At 48.7% G+C, this 20,438-nt stretch overlaps 1 protein-coding gene across 1 annotated transcript in view; it reads left to right on the top strand.

Annotated features, from left to right (window-relative positions):
- Slc2a9 (solute carrier family 2 member 9) overlaps window positions 1-20,438 on the top strand; it is a 127,276-nt gene that overhangs the window by 38,203 nt on the left and 68,635 nt on the right. Inside the window, exon 6 of the mRNA XM_005366032.2 lies at window positions 18,217-18,349. Coding sequence (XP_005366089.1) covers window positions 18,217-18,349 — 133 coding nt within the window. The remainder of the gene's footprint in view (window positions 1-18,216; window positions 18,350-20,438) is intronic.

Genomic DNA, 20,438 nt, shown 5'->3' with positions numbered 1-20,438 from the left:
CTCCGAGCCACCTGCCTCTCACCTCTCTGTGTGCCTTGTCTGGAGTGGCTGCTGGCACACTCTTGTTTTCCTCTTTTACAAAACCAGAAACAACGCCTGCTCTGTACTTCCGGTTGTCTAGTGCCTGACAATTTCCATAATTAGTGTGAATGTGTGGAAATTGTCTGCCGGGGTGAGGTCTCACATTAAAAGGTTCGTTTGCTCTCTCTGTTTAAAGATATTTTTAAGTTCCCAAAGTGAACATTTGTCATTGACAATAAAAACAATATAACAACTACAGCCCGAGCCCTTACAGCATAAAAGTGTATATTAAAGCTAATAAATACCATACTTGTTCTCCAGAGATTAAAATGGTAAGTGCTTGCTTTGCTGGACTCTAACTTCCTTGTGGGTCATCAAACCTTTCAGATGTCAATACTGAGGCCTTTCTGTTAGCCCAGGCCCTCCTGACAGCTCCGACTTCATTCATTCACTTAGTCAGTTAACAAATGGTTAAAACATTGAGTTGGATATTGGAGTCCAGCAGTCAGTACTCCAGATACATTCCTCTTAATGAGGCTTTATAGACAGCAAGAGCTGTGTGACCGTTAGCAGGTCACCCCTTCCCCGGCATTCTTGTTAGCAGACCTGGCTCAAAGTCCCATATCCCCCATGTCCCACCTAAATACCATTTCCTCTGGGAGCACATTGTCGAGAAATCTGTCCTCAGAGCACCTTGTGCACCAGTCTCTCCTGTTCTGTGGTTTCTGTTTGCTTCCATGTTTCCTCTGCCCTGGGGAGTGCATCTTGCTGATGGTTGCTAGAGTCCAGACGTGTCAAGCTTATCCACCCCCTCAGCAAGTCTAGGAAGCCCCATCCATAGGCTGTGTGCCAGATGCTGCTACTGCAAACATGGGTAGCCAGACTAGACGCTGCACTCATGGAAGCCACAGGGAGGCAATTAGCAGTGGCTGGCAGATGATGGAAGAAGCAGGACGCTGGCCTTGCAGGGGGAAGAGTGGTTTTCCTACAGAAGTAATATGAAATGAATGTGATAAGGATAATTAGGGTTTGTATTGGCCAGGGCTGGGGGCGGGGACTGAGTGAAGAGGAGCCTGCTAAGCAGAGAGAACAGTTTAGAAAGACCCTTGTTTAGAGGCAGAAAGACCTCCACTGGGAGGGGTCCCTTTGCGTCCCTTTGCTCAGGTCTTGGCCACCTTCTGTCTCTTGTCATTTTGATAATGGCCATTGTAAGGGCGGGAGGTGATTTTGATTTGCATTTTCCTGATGATTAGTGGAGTTAAGTACCTCTTCAAGTACCCATTGGCTGGTTCTAAAAATTTCTTTTACTTGTTAAATTTTGTGTGTGTGTGTGTGTGTGTGGTCCTGAGATTATATGCCTGTACCAGGTGCACACAGGTGCCCTTGGAGGTCAGAAGAGGGCATCAGATCACCTAGAACTCTTACACCGGGATGTCCAGTTTCACCAACATCTCAGCCAAGACCAGAGGGCTTGCCCCAGTTAAGCAGGAGCAGATGGGATTGGAGGAATCAGTGGGTGATGGCCTGTGGCAGCTTAGGAGGAGTCAGTGAAATCTCTGGGTGGCTGACCTGTTAGCCAGGTAGAGTAGTAATGGTACAAGATCCCAAGTCAGGAGCCAGAGTGGAGGAACAGGAGCTTTTTAGAGACCAAAGTGACAATGAATGGCTCAGGTTAGAGACCACCGGGAAGGAAGCAGAGTTGACCTGAGCAAAGGCAGCACCTCTGTTCCCAGGCCGCTAGTGCTGCCCCTGGAATAGCAGGGCACATCAGCTGGACTCTGGCATGTTGGGCCAGCAGCTGTGCCCACCGCCTCACCTGGCCAGCGTAGAAGGCACTGATCCCTGCAAGCTGTCTTTCCCTGTGTTAATTTTTTTTTTAAATTATTGCTGTGATAAAAGAGCTGAGGAAAACATCTTAAAGGAGAAAACATCTATTCTGGTTCGTGAAACTCAAATTTAAATTTCAGAAGTTTAGTCCATGGTCAGCTAGCTGCATCACTGAGGGCTTGCTTGTGCTAAGGTAGGGCTTAATGACAGCGTGCACGGTAGAGATGCACAGTAGAGGAAGATGCTTCCCTCAGTGCAGTGAGGAGAGAGGGTGGGAAGGTAGGGCGAGACAGAGAGATAACGAGGGAGGGATGGAGGGAGAGAGGGAAAGAGAGAGACCAGCAGGGAGAGATACAGACAGAGAGATAAAGAGGGAGGGAGAGAGAGAGGAGGGAGAGAGAGAGACCAGCAGAGAGAGACACAGACAGACAGAGAGACAGGGTGACAAGATCTATTCCTCAAAGGCATTGCCCCAGTGAATCCAACCACATACATGTTAATTCACTGGTAAGGTCAGAGTCCTCGTGGGTCACTTTCCCAAAGTGTTCCCTGGGAACACTATACTGGGGACCAAGCCTTCAACACCTGAGTCTCATTCTCGGGGGGACACCACCTCCAAATCCTAATACTCCCCGTCAAATTGGATTTTCTAGTCTGAGCTGACTCTGGCTGGAACAGTGGTTCTCAACATTGTTTCCTAATGCTGCGACCCTTTAACACTGTTCATTACGTTGTGGTGACCCCCCAACCATAGGATTATTTCAGTGCCCCTTCATAACTGTGGTTTTGCTACTGTTATTAATTGTAATGTAAATATCTGATATGCGACCCCAAGTGAGTCACGACCCACAGGTTGAGAACCACTGGGCTCAGAGACTGTGCATAGCTCAGTAAGCATCTTGGGCTTGGGTTTATTTGTTGTATTTTTTTCATGTGCACACTCTGTGAAGGTGGCAATTGGGCTTTTGATGAGGGAACGAACATCAGACAAAAGTTTTTTTTTTCATTTCCTCTGGGGTTTTGTGAGTGGGAGCCACGGGCATTTCCCCAGGTGTGCGGATTTCATTCTTTTATTTTAATCCTATTTCTCATTTATCTTCAAAGCTGGAGACATCTAAGCTTTGAAAAACTCGGGTGGGTCCTTTGAAACACAAAGGAGGGAGGAAGTGGTGAGTCACTTTTGGACTGGGGTGGCAGAAGACAGAGAGTGATCCTGGTCCAATTGACGCCATAAATTTCACCAGACTTGTAAAACCAGGGGTGGTGGGACGTTTCTGTGACAGTGTTTGCTTCTGAGAGACATGTTAAAAGGCATATTAATGAAGTATTTCTCTAACAAAGATAAAAAGAAGGAACTTGGATGGAGACCATGGGCAAGAATATGGGACAGGAGGTGTGGACACACTTGGGCAGCCGCTGTGGCTGAGGCATCGGGCTGGGCAAGTGGAAGCTCAGAGCTGGCCTCTTCTTCCAGGCAGGGATGCCAACCACGCACTTCATATCCAAGTTGTTCCAGCACAGAGCCGTGCCCTTCATGCTGGCAGAGCAAGCTCTTTATCTACCCAACCATCTCCCTCCCCTGTTTGAATACTTGACTCTCAGAATACGGTATAAAACCCACCCACACGTGCTTTTCCTCCCCGCCTTTATTTCAGTTTCTCTAAGGTATCTCTTATGTCAAACACCCCTTCCCCGTTCATGTTTGCGGTGCCAGTAGACACATATCAAGTTAGCATGTGCCCATCATGTCCCTGGGGCCTCCACGTTCTCTGGCCCACCCTGAAAGGTTTAAATAGTGTGTGTCTTTGTGTCCAGCACAGTCCCCTCTGCCTCTACTGTCAAAGCTGGAATTTTTTCTTTGCTCATTATCCCCAGAGACCCACAGGACCATTCTCATCTCAAATAAAACCGCTATTGAATGTTCGATCCAAATTAAACCAATACACTGATTTGGGAAGGCTGAGGTTGGTTCCTGTTTTTCTGCTGAGAAGCATGTTACCCTACTCATTTTGGTGCTCCTTTATATTTACTTGGTTGTAGTGACAGGAGTGCTGTATTCCATTTCTTTTTATTATTGCCATTATTATTTATAGCTGTAGCTCCCTGCCTCTCCCCTCCCCCTCAACCTTCTCCCAGGTCCCCATGCTCCCATTTTACTCAGGAGATTCTTGTCTTTTTCTACTTCCCTGGATGCAGGGTTTTGAGCCTTACACAAGCTAGGCCACTCACTGATCCCCAGCCCTGCTGCTGCATTCTTTACCAAGAAAACAGACGCTGTGACTGTGTATTGACTCCCAGGCTATTCTGTTTTGTTGCTAGTAGAATTTCTTTTCTGTGTTTTGTTTTCCTGGTGATTGGCAGATTGGTATATGCTGATCTGGGACTCTTTTTCACTTCCCAGTAGTGTTTGTGACTTGCTTACCTAGATAGTTCAAACTGATGGCTGTTGATGGCATCCTCAGAGCCATGGTCTCCCCTTCCTTGCTAGCAGCCATCATCACTTCCCCCCAGTAACATCCATGACTGGTTGTGGTCTCAAGATGCTGCCACTGCCACTTGGCACAGTGGGAGTCAGTGGAGAGTTTTATTAGAAACAACTATCATGTTTCCCCCTTTCTATTTAAAGGTTTGTTTATTTTTAATTTCTGAGAATGAATGAGGACTTGCATGCATGTTTGTGCACCACTGGGTGCGGTGCCTGCAGAGGCCAGCAGAGGGCATCAGATCCCCTAGAACGGGAGTTACAGATGGTTGTGAGTTACTGTGTTGGTTCTGGGAACAGAGCTCAGGTCCTCTGCCAGATGGGAAATGTTTAAACCCCTAAGGCAATTCTCCAGTCCCAATGATTATCTTAATTTTTTCCCAAATTGCTGACAAATTTTTTTTTGAAAGAAAGATCCACCTCTTGGCACATCCCTTTCGCTGTCTTCCCTCTGTGACATTTTGGAAGATAGATTTGACAGTGTTATTTCTAGAACTTTTAATTTGCCACTTTCTCAAGAGACACTTTCCCAAATAATTTGTCATTTTGATTGCAGTTAAGTCAAACTACTCAGAGTCTTCAATCCCACATAGCTCCAATTTTCTCATTGTTATTCATCATGTTCTGTTTTGTTTATAAAAACTAATGTATGTGTGCTTTCCTTTGGGGAAACATGAAGGTTGATTCTGTGGTCATTTTGTGATGACCACAAAAAACAAACACTCCGTGTTTGCTTAAGAAGTATAACTCCTAGTGCTATAAATGCAGTCCCGACATGGAAAGTGTTTATAAAAGACCTTAAATCAAAACAATTACCCATGACACTAGAAAGCAGAGACAATGCACGCCACTGTCACAGAAAGAGTGACCTTCTGGGGAAGGGACCCAGGCAGTCACCACACCACAGCTAAGTATCTCATGCCAGCCAGCCCCAGGCTGTGTCCAGTCACTACCGTGCAGAGGGGATTTGGATAAGCTGGTGAACATCGAAGAGATTGTTTCCTAGCTACACAATAGGTTTAATAGTGGTGTCTTTCCTGTGCTTGTTCCACATGCCATAGAATACACAGCAGGCTCTTGGAGCAGACATGCAACTGGTATAAAGTTGGTGCAGACATGCAGCTGGTACGAATTTGGTGCAGACATGAAGTTGGTGCAGATATACAGTTGGTATGAAGTTGGTGCAGACATGCAGCTGGTATAAAGTTGGTGCAGACATGCAGCTGTATAAAGTTGGTGCAGGCATGTGGGTGGTATGAAGTTGATGCAGACATGCAGCTGGTATAAAGTTGGTGCAGACTTGCAGCTGTATAAAGTTGGTGTTAGCCACCATTCAACTCATGCTCAACACTAAGAATGAGAGTTTCATTTCTGTCCAGCTTGAAAGCTCAGTCTTGGACTGAGGCTTGACTCCAGTGCCTATGGAACTGAGGCTGTGGCCTGAGCTTCCCGGCTTCAAGCCCACATCTGTGCAGTAGGACCTCTGGTCCCCTGTGGAGAGATCAGGAAGGACACCCCAGAGCCCAGAGCCCTGAGGGGTCAGTCCCTCTTGGTCTGTATTTATCTCAAGTGCGCTCCACTCCAGGGGTATGAAAGTTCTTGTTTACAATGAACTTCCTGACTTAGCACCCAACAGACTTCTCTGAAATTCAGGAAGGAGAGTTTTTTGCTTTTGTCAAGAGAATATTCATCTGAGAGAATATATTTCAAGCATTTGCACCCGGAAGAAGTGTTGTCAGTCACCCTGACTTGAAAGTGACACCTTTCATCATTGAAGGAGGATTCTCATGTGGGTACCACCTTGATGGCTTCTATTGCCCAAGAAAATACCAGGTTGTTTGAGAGCAGACACAAGATGAACACCTTTGTATTCTCGTTCTCTGTGTCTCCATCTTCTTCTGCCTCCTTCCTTCCTTCCTTCCTTCCTTCCTTCCTTCCTTCCTTCCTTCCTTCCTTTTTTTCCTGTGTGCGTGTGTGTGTTTGTACATATGTGTATACATCTGTTTGTGTGCATCTTGGGTCCATACATGTGTATGTTCTTGTGGTGGACAAAAAACGACTTAGTTGTCATTCCTTAGGCAATTTCCACCTTTTTATTTTGAGGCAGTGTCTCTCATTGGCCCGGGACTCCCCAAGCATGCCAGAATGAGGCCCGCAAGCCCCAAGAATCCACCCACCCACCACACTGCAGCATGCCTAGGAGACCATGCTTATAAGGCAAGCATCCCCCTGACCCACCTTGTATTCCTTATGTTACACCGAAGTCTAAACACCATTACCAAAAGACATCCAGTCCTCTTTAGACATACATGCTTTCTACACAAGATGGCAGCTGCATGGTTTCCACCATAACAAGGTTTGGATTTCCCAAGAGGGTGACATGGAAGACTTGGTGACCCATCTCCCATCTCCCCTTCCCATTTCAGCCACCCTCCTTCCCCCAGAACAGCTAAGCCAGGGGACATAAAGTTGAAATACCCCAAACTTCCATCCAAAGGTCATCCCTGAGCCCCTCCCAGAATGTGCTTCCATGCTTCTCCCGCTTCCTTTCATTTCCTTTAATTGCTTGGTCCTTCAAGGGCCGAGGGCAAGGCCCTCCTTAAGGTGCCTTCTATCCTGCCAGGCACTAGAGTTAGCTTTTTCCATACAAGACTCCTTCCTCCACCTCTCTCTATTTCACGTTCTAGTCAATCGGTTGTTCACCTGTTATTAATTACTTCCCAGAACACAAGATCAAAAGTCTCCTCTTTGTTATGTCCAAATGCAGAGTCTACCCACCCCCCCTCATGGAGGAGGAAAGGTACCCTTTTGACCTTTGACCTTAAACCTTCTAGTGCTTCTAAGAATCTAACAGGACCCCACAGTAGTGGCTTGAATGACAATGGTCTCCATAGACCCATATATTTGAATCCTTGGTCCCCAGTTAGTGGAACTGTTTGGGAAAGATTAGGAGATGTGCTTTTATTGGACTAGGGGTGAGCTTTGAGATTTCAAAAGCCCGTGACATTCCCAGTTAGCTCTTTCTCCCTGGCTCATAATTGTTATCTAAACATGGAATCCCTCAGCTTCTGCCACAGTGCTGTGTCTGTCTGCCTTCTGCCATGCTCCCCGCCATGATGGTCATGGGCTCACCTCTGAAACAGTAAGTGAGCTCCCAATTAAATGCTTTCTTTCATAAGTTGCCTCGGTCATGTTGTACCTTCCAAGTAACGGAGCAGAAACTAAGGCATTCGCCCCGTGCTTATTTATGGGCTGGGAGGAGCATAGACGAGACTCCTGCTGGCTGTCAAGCGCTCATGGTGTCTGGCTAGGGTGAACCACCTCTCCAGACTTCCAGGTCTCTGTACATCAAAAACAGTCTCCATTTTGATTTAGCTCCAAGGCTCCTGGCCGCTTGAACTTCTGATGTGGTGATTCATCCCTCCAGTGGGGGCACTTTACCTCCAGAGTCAGTCCAGCGATACCAGCTCTAGCTGCAAGCAAGAGAGCAAAGGAAGCAGAGATAAATTTAACAGTTTTTGAAGTCGTGTCAAATGGAATTGTAAAGAAGGCCTTTGAGGCTCGTCTGAGCCTAGCTATCTTCTCTCTGAAGGGTCACGGGGGAAATGATTAGTAAGGTTGCCCTTTGAGGACATGCTGTGAGCGGGAGTAGGAAGGGAGGCGATTCTGGAGGTGAGTCACAGGCCCCTGAGGACTGTGCCCCCACTCCCTGGCTAAACCGCCCACTGCTTTCTCCAGCAGATACTGTCTTCCAAGTGCTGCTATTTCCCAGCTGAACCAGGGCCCCTGAGCTTGCTGTCTAAGCAGCTCCCATCACCCCCTGGAATGGGTCCGGGGACCATGGCAGGTGCCCAGCATCCATAAACCTCACCTCCCATATACTTACACACTTGTAATTATCTGGGCTTCTTAGTACACTGGTACCCCAAAGGGAGGAGTCAGGGAAAGCTTTTACAGGCAGGACACTCACAAGTGTAGGAGCACAGAGGAGTGGCCTGAAGGACAAGTGTGCCCTATATGGCTTTAAGGAAACCTAGGGGTGGAAGAGCTATGGGGAACACATGCAGTGGAAATCTTTCTAGAGACGTTGGCATCTGCACTGTAGTGTGAGGGACAGTCACCCAAGTGGGAGGGAAGGGAAACACAGGTCCAAGGAGAGGGAACCAAAAGCCCGTGCAAGAACAAAGAAATCAAGAGAGTCTAACATGTTTGGAAACCGAGAATGCTGCAATAATCCTGCCTAGGACACGATGCCAGGCGAAGGGATGGGGAGCCAGCTGCTCCCACGTGCGATAGCCCTGTGGGAAGTGAGCTGACTTGGATGTCAGGAAGTGCTGTGACCTGGACAAGCTAGACAAGTGACTTCAGCTCTCTGAGGCTCAGCGTCTGTGTCTGTAAAATGGGAATGATCTAACTCCACCATGAGAGACACCGTGTATGTTGTGTTCAGCCTTGGGGTCTAGAGACGACAGCCATCATGCCAAGCACACGGCTGTGTCCCCTAAATGAAGACTAATTCCCTGCTGCATTCAGAAGCCCCTGACGTGGGGTCCAAGGTTGAGTTCTGATCTGTTCTCACCTCCAGCACCACCCCACTTCCTCTCCCTCCCTAGACTAGCCCCACCCTCCCAGTCTCACTACTCAGGCACCCCCTGGGGAATCCTCCTTGCTCCCTCCTCTACATCTCCACCACCTGCTTTAAGGAAGACCCAACTCAAACGGCAGAAAGGAGCAGTTTCCCTGGCCCTCTGAAAGGAATGGAGGTGTACGTTTGAGCCCAGTAGGGTTTCCAGTAAAGCTTTCCTTAGCCACAGAGTGCTCGGATCAACTGGGGTGCTTCCGCAGGAGGGTTATCCTGGAGATGCCCTGCCTTCTTGTCCCCTTCCAACTGCATCTTGACTGTCTTAGGGTTTCTATTGTTTGGTAAACAGCAGGAATAGAGACACCCTGGGGAGGAAAGGGTTAGTTTCAGCTCACATGTCTGATCACAGTCCATTATCCAGGGGAGTCAAGCAGAAACCTGGAAACAGGAACCTGGAGGCAGGCACAGAAGCAGGAGCCATGATGGGGTGCTGCTTACTGGCTTACTCATCCTGGCTTGCTCAGCCTGCTTCATTATAGCACCCAGCTCAGGGCTGGTACTACCCGTAATGGACTGGAGCCATGCACATTAACCACTCCATTAAGAAAATGCAGGCTTCCCTACAGCCCAGTCTTGTGGGGACAGTTTCTCAATTGAGGTTCTGCCCTCTCAGATGGCTCTTATCTTGTGTCAAGTTGGCGTAAGACTATCCGGTACAGGCATTTTGAACAAAGACTATTTTAGTAAGTTCTGCTGTCCTATCTCCCCCATCTGCTACCCTTAGCCTGCCTGCTCCAGTAACCTCCCATTTTATTTTCTGCTTCCATGTCCTGTATGTGCCCTTTGCCCACACCTCACCCCTCCTCGAACACTCTGTACTGTGATGCTCTTAGTTTTAATTGCTGAGGCCCTTTCCTCTGTGCCTTCGCTTTTCCATGGCATCCCCCGCTTGCTTCCTCACACTGGGGTGGAGCCCCCTGCGTTGTGTCTCTTTGCTACTGAGTTCTTTATCTTTCCTTCTGCCTCTCTCCTCTGTGCTAGAGGCTCTTTCCAAATATCTGCTGCTTTCCTTCATATTTAAAAATGAACTAAGCAGATCCTGGTGCAAGTTGGGCCCCACACACATGGCCTGAGAATGTACACAGAATTTCTATGGTTACTGCACCCACATAAGCAAGCACTTGCCTTTTCTACTTTTTTTTTTTTTTATCCAAAGGTCAGTTTCTCTTACCAGAGCCAAAGATGCCTATCTTGGGACCTAGGCCCACCACAGGTGACAGGGGCTCTGGGCTTTATGTTCCTGTTGTCATCCTCATGCTTTGCTGCTGGGCCTGGTCTGCCCATTGCTTTGATCACCACGTGTCCCCGGATCGAGCAAATGGTACTTCTGTGAGGCACGGCAGTGGTCGGCGAAGAAGACGTGGGGCTTGAGGGTCTCCTCCCAGTCTCCATTCACAATGCAGAGCCTTGCCTAGTCTTGGGTAGTCATTGTCTGGTGTTGAGCCATTAGGAGTCTCTAGGATGAGAGCCTTGCATCCTTCTGGGTACCCCACAGATGCTCAAGTCCTCTGCCCCCATTTTGTTTTGCCCTCTTCAACACTGGGCTGAAAATCTCATTGCACATTTGTCACCAGGGCAACCTCTCACGCCTACGGTCGCTATGCCTGTCAATGCCAATATCACCATGTTTAGGAATCAAAGATAAACAAGCACAGACTATCTACCTTGTTTGTTGGGAAGTTTCCTCTTTTTCTGTAAGCCTCTACTATTGCAATATCCAGTGACACCCTGAAAACCTCAAACCAATGGATTTTAAAATAGTCAAATTATAAAATGCTAGACTAGAGAACACCCTCAGGAAAGCTTGAAGCATCCACCCTTAAATGAGGAACTGAGGCTTCCACGGCTCCCAGCTGCACTTGAATGCCCCTGGTGATGTTCTTTCACCAGTGGTTTGCAGGAGGAGGTTGCTGTAGATCACAGCACCTTGTGGGCCTCTCGCAGCATCTTGATCCAAGCTGCACCTCAGGCCTCTTGAATCTGCATCTCCAGAGGCTGTGAATGGCTAGCACTGGCCCAGTTTGGTCATCATTGAGAGACTAAGTCAGGATCCAGACATTTCCTATTTTTATTCATCAGGCTTTGTGGACAAACCTGGCTGTGTAAGCAACAAGCAAGACCAATCTAGTCCCTGCTGCCTATGCTCACGGGAGCATTTGAGCCTGTAGAGTGGCCACTGGTCCAGCCAAGGTGACTGCTGTGCCCTGATGAGGGGAAGAGACAGAAAGAGGCCTCTCCTTGTTCAGCCATGTCTTTATTCCTCATCAGCCAGCATGCACCAATAACTCCTCAATGACTGGGGTCAACTGCAGCCCTGGGAACAGTCTGGTCACTGTGAGAGGACAGGGATGTGCAGGCAAAGTCCTGCTAGGTAGGACTTTGCGGCAGTGGAAGTAAGGATACTTCTGTCCCTGAGAAGACGAGGCTTTAAGCAAGTTTCTCAAGAAGTAGCTACACTTGAGTTCTGTCTGCACAAGGGGCTGTTGAGGTGTGTAGTGGCAGCAATGACAGTCTTTGAGTGAGTGTGACTGAGAGCCAGCTGCCAGGCTGAGCTCTGCGCATGCGTTCTCCTGAAGCCTCCTGATAGCCTGTACTGTAAGCTAGCTATCGTCTCTTTCACCTGGCCTATGGTGGCTACATCAGCTTGTCAAGTAGTAGTGTGTGACCGAACTGTCCCTCTCTGGACTTTGACTACTGGCCTTGGACTTAGTGTTAGGAAAATGTGACAACCAGAGCTTGTCTCTTTTGTCAGCTTCCTGGACAGGCAATATCAGTGCTGACCTGAATCCCCAGAAGACAGATTCTTAGAGCACCGTAGAAAGTTGGTCCTAGAAGATAAAGACTACAAGCCTGTGGTTCCAGGACTCTCATTTATTCACTGGTTTAGTGTGCACGCCTGTGTGGCGTGCCTGTGTGTGTGTGTGTGTGTGTGTGCGTGTGTGTGTGTGTGTGTGTGTGTGTGTGTGTGTTGCAGCTCTGTGGACCAAGAGCATATGGGGAGCTGGAAAGCCAAAGGCAGAAATTCCATGATAAATGCTAGAGGCACAAGGCAGACCCTCCTGTCCTTTCTGAGCATGTCTGTTGATAAAGGAATGACAGCATGACTGAGTTATGCAATCGAGGGCCCTGAGAGCAAAGTGTGCACACAGGCATTGAGGATGTAAAGTGTTACTGGAGTGTGGGGTGGGGGTGTCATGTCCATTCACCAGGTGTTTTGAGGAGATCGTGATGGAGGGAAGTAAAAACTAGGGGTGCACGAAGCAGACCACCAGTAACCTGACTGAATCCTGGGGATAACCAACACTGGGTGATGGGTCTCCAGGCTCTGTCCCTAAGGATATCCGCAGTGAGCTGGTGGGGCAGGGCACACATCTCAGGGAGTTAAAGGCATGACAGACGGGTAGATGGCAAAACCATAGTATCGGATAAGCCATTTAGTTTAGCAGGGAAACTGAGGCAGGTGCTCATTTCAGAATTGCTAGGTTAGTGAGGGCTGTCTGAAACATGAGAACACACAAAGGAGTGTGAAAAATCAGAATGCGAACATGGATCTAATTTCTTAGACTGGGGTGTCACCCTGCAGCAAAGGGCTCAGAGGTCAGGGCTCCAAAAGCTAGACAGAAACCCTGGGTGGGGAGAGAAAGAGAATTGAGGAGGGCAAGGCCCCTCTGGGTGGGGTGTCTATTCTTTAAGTCCTAGGCTCATACCCAGACTTGAGATGTGTTCCATACACCCAACTCAGATGCCACAGTATCTGGGCCTTGGAGACAGCAGATGTGACCTTATACCAGCTCTTAAGTTAGTGTGGATCATGTAGGTTGACTGAGGACCCCAGCAAGGCTGTGAGGAGAGGACCAACATTTAATGGCTGTTAGCCTCGTATCAGGCCCGTGCTAGGAAATTCTCTCACCCTCGCAGTAACCTACAGAGGGAGCATTATGGGCGCTATTCATTTTCTAGCTGAAGAAACGAATCCAACAAAGAGCAAGCTCAAAGCCCCTTAGCTAGGAGCAGAAAAATCAGAATGCGAACGTGGATCTAATTTCACAGTTGATGTCCTTCCTCTGACCTTGGGCTCCTTGTATCCCCAAATGACATCCGAAGTTACTAAGGCGAGATCCCATCCATACAGCGTGTCTATACGCATCTTTGTCCCTGTGCGACCCGCTGCATTCGCAAGCCTTCCATCCCGAGTTCTGTTTAGAGGCTGCTGATCCGTGAGGGATGAAGAGGCACATGGCAGACAAAGGGAACAATGAGACTCAGAAGTCGGTGATTCAAGTGGAAAGCAGAAGGCTGACGAAGGATTTTAATCATGGGTTTCAACTCCAAGGAGTGTGGCTCTGAGAATAGCAGGTAGTTAACTCTTTAGGAAGCAGAAGAGAAGAAAATTGTACAAATATATAGTCAGGGAATTTGGGAGTGCCTTAGCAAGGTACGGCTACATTATGACATTTTTGAGCCTGTGGACAACAGAGGTTAAGGGCACAGAGCTTATGACCTCCTGCCCAGGTTCAGTACCACTCCTCCACCCCACACAGAACTATTTATAAGGAATGCAATTGTCAATGGAGTAAAAAAAAATTCTTGTTACTTTGGTTTCCTCAGCTGCCCTAAAGAATCAGGAGCCCTAGCAGAGGTGCCAAAGACAGTAAATTTGTACAAACTCAACAATGTCCCATCTAATAGGCTGGCCAGGGACAGTTCAAAGGGTTAAGTGGCCTTCAAAACCAGTGTGGGATTTTGACTCTCTTTCAAATAGGAGCAGAATAAAGTTGGTTTATGGGTAACTTTTGCTGTGGGACTTCCCAGAAGCCTCAGGTTCCTTATCTATAAGAAGGCAGTAATGGAGGTTGCTCTTTGCTATGAGGTTGCTTGAGAACCAAACAAGGCACAAGACAGGAAAATCATTCTGAAAACAGGAAATGGTGGTAGGAACCGGAAAGGGAATGAGCATTGTATGTATAGGAGTATGGGGCCCCACAGGGGGCACAGTGAGGGTGGTGTCCTTAGATTGTCTGTCTTGCCATTATTTGTAACAGAGGGATATGGGATGATAATATAACTTGTACAAGAATCCCTCTCAATGTAGAAAGAGAATCAGACCATTAATACACATTGAAAATATTTAGAATATAACATATGATTGTAAGGAATGCAGATGTGATGTTTTAGAAGCTGGAACAGATTTGGAGGTGGCGAAAGACTGCCATTCATTCCACAGTTAGGTAGCCATGTTCTAACCCAGGGCACTAGGAAGCTGTGGCCATCAGGAGGGCCCTTCCTTGAGAAGTGGCTAAAGGAGGGAGACATAAGGTTACTGGAGTTCTGTAGTCATTTGCTGACAGAGCCATTTGCCTTCTGAATCTCAGTTCCTGTACACTCTGAGGTCACCCCTGTGTACAACAGAGTCACTTGGTCAAGGTGGCCCCAGCTTTGCACATGAAGTCAGCCTTGCAGAATGGCTGATATGTGCTCCTGTCTCTTCCCTTCTCCACCCCATCGTGTTGTGGTGAGCACTGGAGTTGAGTCTGAGTGCTTGCTGCTGAACTCTGCTCAGGGGGCTGATTTAGCCTCAGAGAACCACCACTCAAATTCCCTAGCTAGCTCGTAGCTGCCAGACCTGAGAGAGCTGCCACTCTGCTTAACAAGGGAAGAACCCATGTTGGGGTCAGAAGAGTTAACCAATCATCCAACGAGTCCATCAGCTTCTCAAGGGATGTCACGTGCATTCCCTGACCTTTCAGGGCTCAGATTTCTCTCCTATAAACCTGAAACCATAGGAATGCTGCAAAGGGAAATACGTTACTGGAAAATCTCAGCCCTTTAAGGAAAGGCTTAAATTTAAAAAGAAATACTTCAAGAATGGCTGGGGGTTGGGGGGTCCTCTCTAGCGACTGCATCGATGGTCTTGTCACCACCTACCTCACCCACCAGTCTTCCAGACCTGCTGAACATCTGCCAGGCTTCAAGCACTGGCAGATGTGTCAAGATACAAGACTAGGGATGCTTCTCAAGAAATGCAGTCCACTGGGAGAAAGAACACTGGAAGACAAAATAATGCTGTTTTTCATAGAGCTACACAGAGAACCCAGCCCACTCCCATAACCATCAGCCTTCTTTAATCAGACCAAGAGTATGGAGAAATATGAAGAGCATCCTGTTGCATCTCCAAGGAGCCTTGGAGGTGGTCAGGGTCTCTACCTGTTACCCCCATAAGCAATCAAAGCTGCTCTGGCCAGTGGCCGATGTGGCCTGGCCACTTTCAGCCCTCCTGCTTCATTCCTCTGGGATCCCTGCACGCTTAAATTAAGAATTTGACTCTGTAAGGTCCACAGTGCCTACTCTGCTTTAAAATGTTTGCTGTTTCGTTGTAGTCCAGTCCAGAAGGGCTTTGTAGCAAGGGTCAAAGTCTTCGACAGTCTGGGAGAAGTAGGCTAGAAGTCTAGCTTTGAAGCCGAGGGCTTACAGTTGAAAGATGGGACACAGCTAGGAGATTCATAAACTCCCCAACAGAAAGTTAGGCATCGTCCTGGCCAACAAGATGACCCATGCTTGCCCTCATGAGAACAGTGGGTACCAGGACCCTGACCCAAAGCCACTGAGCTGGAGCCCTGTGTCCCTTCCCATTATCTCAGATCTTGACTGTGCACACAAAGACTTCTCTGAGGTCACTCCTGCGGCACCTTTGGGCCTCCCCAGCGGAGTCACGTAAGGTTGTCTGATTAATTAGCATACAGAGAAGCAGGTGTACTTAGGGCATTTCATACATACCTTGTTTTGTGTGATTCCCCTTTCCACACTCCTATCCTGCATCTCCCTGCCGCCCCCACACCCTCTGTTCCCTCTACTTCCTTCCCCTCTCATAAGCCATGTATTATTCGCCACTCACTGCCTTCCCATAAAACCTGGTTTTCCCTTCTTGTGGGACTCTTTCTAGTTTCTCAGTCTTTGCCCAGATTTCCTCCCACCCAGATCCGCGGCTCAAATCTAGGGTGCACGAGAGAGAATGCAGTATTGATCGTCACATGGTTACCTTGAATTAAATGTTTTGAAAAACACTTCTAAAAACAGCCTGAAGCTGAGGCTAGCCTCCAGGAGTAGAAAAAGCGACCCTGAAACTGGTCAGTGTGTTAGAGAAATCCATCCCCGCCCTCATGCCCATTTGTTTCTCAGTAGAAAGCAGGATCGGGTGCCACTGCAGAGGGACATGCTGGGTTCTTGGCTCATGTGGGTATAATGCCAAGGAGCACCATAGACGGACAGTGCTCCACAAAGACAGAAGGTCAAATTCAACTCATCTGGCTTGAGCTGTAAGCTTCTGGCTTGTGGCCTTGAGGCTCCTCCCAGGACATCTTAGGATGCTTGTCCATGACCATAATGACTGGAGTATAAACAAAGTCTTGAGTTGCCTGCTCAGGAGCAGGGACTCTTACCTCTCAGTGGGTCACCCTGCACCAGGCTGAAGGGCCTTCCTCGATTATGGTAGCTGTTACTGCTCCTTATCAGAATGCTCCTGGTGTGATATTTGCTTGTAACCCACGCATGTCCTCCCATATACCTCAAACCATCTTGAGACTCATTATAATACCTAATGTCATGCAAATGTCATGTAAATAGTTGTTGCGCCATATTGCTTAGGGAATGATGACAGAGAAAGAGGTCTGCCTATGAATGTTCAACACAGATACATTCTTTCTCGGAATATTTCTGATCCTCAGCGGGTGGCATCTATGGGAACAGAATGTACAGGCAGAATGGACAGACCCTGCTCACTGTTTTCTACCATAGTTTAAAATGGTTAATTGAAATATATGCCAGTTTATACTAAAACCCCTGTGGCTTTTAGAATAGTCACAAATGGTCCCAGCAGTACCCGTCTACATTCAGAATCTTCCATGGTGCGTGAACAGAGCCCATCTGCGTCCCTCCACACTCCTCGCCCACTCTTTTCTCTCTGACCTTCCACAGACTGCTGACTTCTCTCGTGCATGCCCCTCCAGTCACAACCCTCCCCAAGCTGAAAAGCCCAGCTTTGCCTTGCCAGTCCTTCAAAGGGACATGCAAGGATTGTGCTGGCCTCTGAATAGGAGTAGGCACTAGCTTCAGCAAGGGGCGGAGGACTGGAGTCGCCTTGGAGATGAGGACTGAGCCAGCACTGGCCGAGTTCCCCAGTAGGCCCCCTCCAGCTTGCTCTGTGCTTCAGGGGTCCCTGCCGCAGCACCTTGGTAATGTCTGGAACTCCCGTGGGCCCTCCTCTATCAGAGTTCCACAGAGGGCCTCAGAAAAGCTGACAGGGACATTGTCTCTCCTGAGAGCCATCACAGGTAGCAAGTGGCTGAGGACAAGCAGTCACATATGCCCAAGGGCTCTGAATAAGCCAGCAGACCTCTGCCCATCGTGTGAAGTCTTGTCTAGTTCCAGCGTGTCTCATCCTTTCGTGGACTATTTCCTTTTCCTGTCTTAGGAAATAAAACACGCTAAGGGCTCACCTTGGAGCCAAAGCCTTCACCCTCCCCACCAATGTTGCCTATGTGGCTTGCTCCTATGCAGGGCGCATGGTGGGAGTATATTTGTAAAACTGGGTGACAGATAGTGAAGAATGACACCTTGATGGGCACAAGAATCTATGCTCCACGCTGCATTTAAATTGCACTGGATGGGAGCCACTGCACCCAGCAAATTGATGGCACGTGTTGGAGATGGCCGTTTGTCTTTCCCTACCGTCTGGAAGGTGAAGATCCTCCACACATAAGGGCTCCTGAGACCATGCTATCCTTACTCCCCCCATCTTCATTGAAAATAGGAAGATGGTGGGCACTGCACAGGGGTCTTGGCCCAGTGTTCACACTCAAGCAAGTCTGTCTCCATGCCCATGGCAACCTGGGAGGAGCCATGCTGGAGGAGTGGAGGGGATTCAAGGAGTCAATTCAGGTTGGCTGTGGTGGTCCAAGTGAGGGAAGCAGCCATCTCTGCCACTCCCTGAGTGGCTTGGCTGCCAGGATCTACTTTCTTTTCAGAGATGTGCTAGGTTATCATCTCATGGAGATGCTGAGGGCTCCACATCAACTCGGTGTGGAAGATGCTGTGTGCTCAGGGCCATTGTCTCATCTGCTCTGTTCGTCCCGTTAGCAGTGTGGACAGCTGAGCAGAGAGGCTTCCCGTGGAGTCCAAGCTGCTTAGTCTAATATCTCCAATAAATCAACCAAAGTCCTCCTCCATCAGCAGAGTCTTCTCCCTGCAGGAGAGCACCTGGCCATACCTGTTTGGAGTGATCGTTGTTCCTGCCTTGGTCCAGCTGGCAAGCCTGCCATTTCTCCCTGAGAGCCCACGCTACCTCCTCCTTGAAAAGGACGACGAGGCAGGAGCCATGAGAGGTGGGTCCTTTGCTTCCATCACACAGCACTTGCCTATGCCTGGATCTCAGCAGGATGCTATGCTGAGGACCAGGAAGCCGGACAGGGAAAGCAGCAGATTCTTTGCAAGCACCATGGTGGGTGCTGTGGGACAGCCACTGTCTTTGCCTCTCCACCTGCAGACACTTGTCAGATAGCAGAGGCTCTGGAATGTGAAGACAGTGACTGAAGAGAGGCTAAGAGATCTGATTCCAGAAAGCAACTGGGCACTTTCAAACTGAAGAAAGGGTGTGGGAAGTGTCCTGGGAGAGGCCAAGGATGGGCTACTCTTCAGTGATGAGGGTGGAGTCATGGAGAGCCATTCTCCACGGGCTATGTCTTTCTGAGATGAGCTGTCAGACACAGGTGGCTGAGACCACTTCTTCCCTGGAATCAATGAGTTAAAATGGAAGGTGTCTTGTTCTGTCCTCTCCTCTCCTCAGAAACGGTCACGGCACCTGCTCCCATCATCCACAGAGCTAGGACACAGTCAGAGATCCCCTTGTCCATCTGTCTTCCTTTTAGAATAAACATGCCCTTGTGCGCTTGTGTGGGTAGAGCACCCATGGTCCCCAAAGCCACTCCATTCTTAGTCACGTGAATCAGGAAGTTCCTCTGCTGCTGAGCCTCACAGCAGAGTTCCTGCTCATGACCTTGTTCTGCTCTTACCAAGGACAGCACGTGCCCTACCTATACCTAGCCTCTGCCAAGAATGTTCCAACAGCTTCCAGTGACAGGGCTAGGTGAGGACAGAGCCCCCATGGTGGCTGACACTTAGCTACAGCGTGCACCTTGACACCTCCCTGTACAGAGTTTCCTGTACCCCAGGCCTCCCTTATCCAGAGACAGAGGCAAAAGGAAACAGTCTTCCTCATGAGCTCTCGGTGGAAAAGTCACAATCCCAGACATCCTGCTTCACGTTTCTGGGTACAGAACAGTTCATGCTAAATTTAGAACACAGAACTCACACTGATGAAACCGACAGCAGGGGCTGCATGAGCAAAAGCCAAGAGTGCCTCCTGGCCCAGGACTCAGGATGCAAAATAGCATTGAGAAAGTGAGGAGGGGAAGAGAGGAGAACAAAGGTAAGATAGTATTCCAAGGTCTGGCTCCAAGTTCTTGTTAGAGACGGAAGGCTTGCATGCCCATAAATTTATCTATTGAGGCCCTAAGCACCAGCATGGTGGCATTCAGAAGGCTCTTGGGAGGTGATTAGGTTAAATGGGGTCATGAAGGTGTCTTTAGAAGAGAGACAAGAGTATTCATTCATTCTCTCAGTGTGTGTGTGTGTGTGTGTCTGTCTGTCTGTCTCTCTCTCCATCTCTATCTCTGTCTCCCTCTGTCTCTATCTCTGTCTGTATGTCTGTCTATCACATGCATGCACATACATGCACTCATGGAACAGGTGGCCATACATCAGCCCAGAGAACCAACTCAATGGTTCCTTCTGTGAGACTGTGTAAGCCCCAGGCGAGCTATTCCTTCGGGCAGCTCCTGTCAACTACGTCAGCTCCCAGAGACCATTTCTGATGCTCAGAAGGAGACTTTGTGAGCACCTAGCTCCAGGGATTCTCCTGGTCTCTTCTGTCCCTGGCTCATTTTTCTAATGGCCCACTGCAATTGACACCCAGCTGTGAGCACAGATGTGGACAGACAATTCCTAGTCTTCAGCACACCATTTGTTCTCCATGGCCAGGAGCCCATCCATCCCATGTATAGTGCAGTGTGGATGTGGATGGCGTTAGTTCTCCTCAGATAAGCAGCCAGCCTCCCTGTGGGGACATCCTGGGAGCTATTCCTGCAGAGGCTGCTCAGTCCAGTGAGACCAACCTGTCTGTCCCAGGCAGGTCCCTTATGACATGTGTTGTGCTGTTGGCCTTACAGCCTTCACATCTGCACCCTCCTCATGCAGACCTGGCTGTGCTTTCAGGCCAAGTCCTGTCTCTCTTTTCACCTGCAGAATGACAACCCTGACCTTGTCACCTCAGGAGTAGGTCACAGAAGGGCTAAATAAAAACAAAAAGTTGCAGAATATGCTGTGTGTGTGTGTGTGTGTGTGTGTGTGTGTGTG

Source organism: Microtus ochrogaster, unplaced genomic scaffold (genome assembly GCF_000317375.1).
Source record: "Microtus ochrogaster isolate Prairie Vole_2 unplaced genomic scaffold, MicOch1.0 UNK5, whole genome shotgun sequence".
Classification (NCBI taxonomy): domain Eukaryota; kingdom Metazoa; phylum Chordata; class Mammalia; order Rodentia; family Cricetidae; genus Microtus; species Microtus ochrogaster.
Note: the sequence above shows the minus strand (reverse complement) of the source record. Positions and strands in the feature narration are given on the sequence as shown.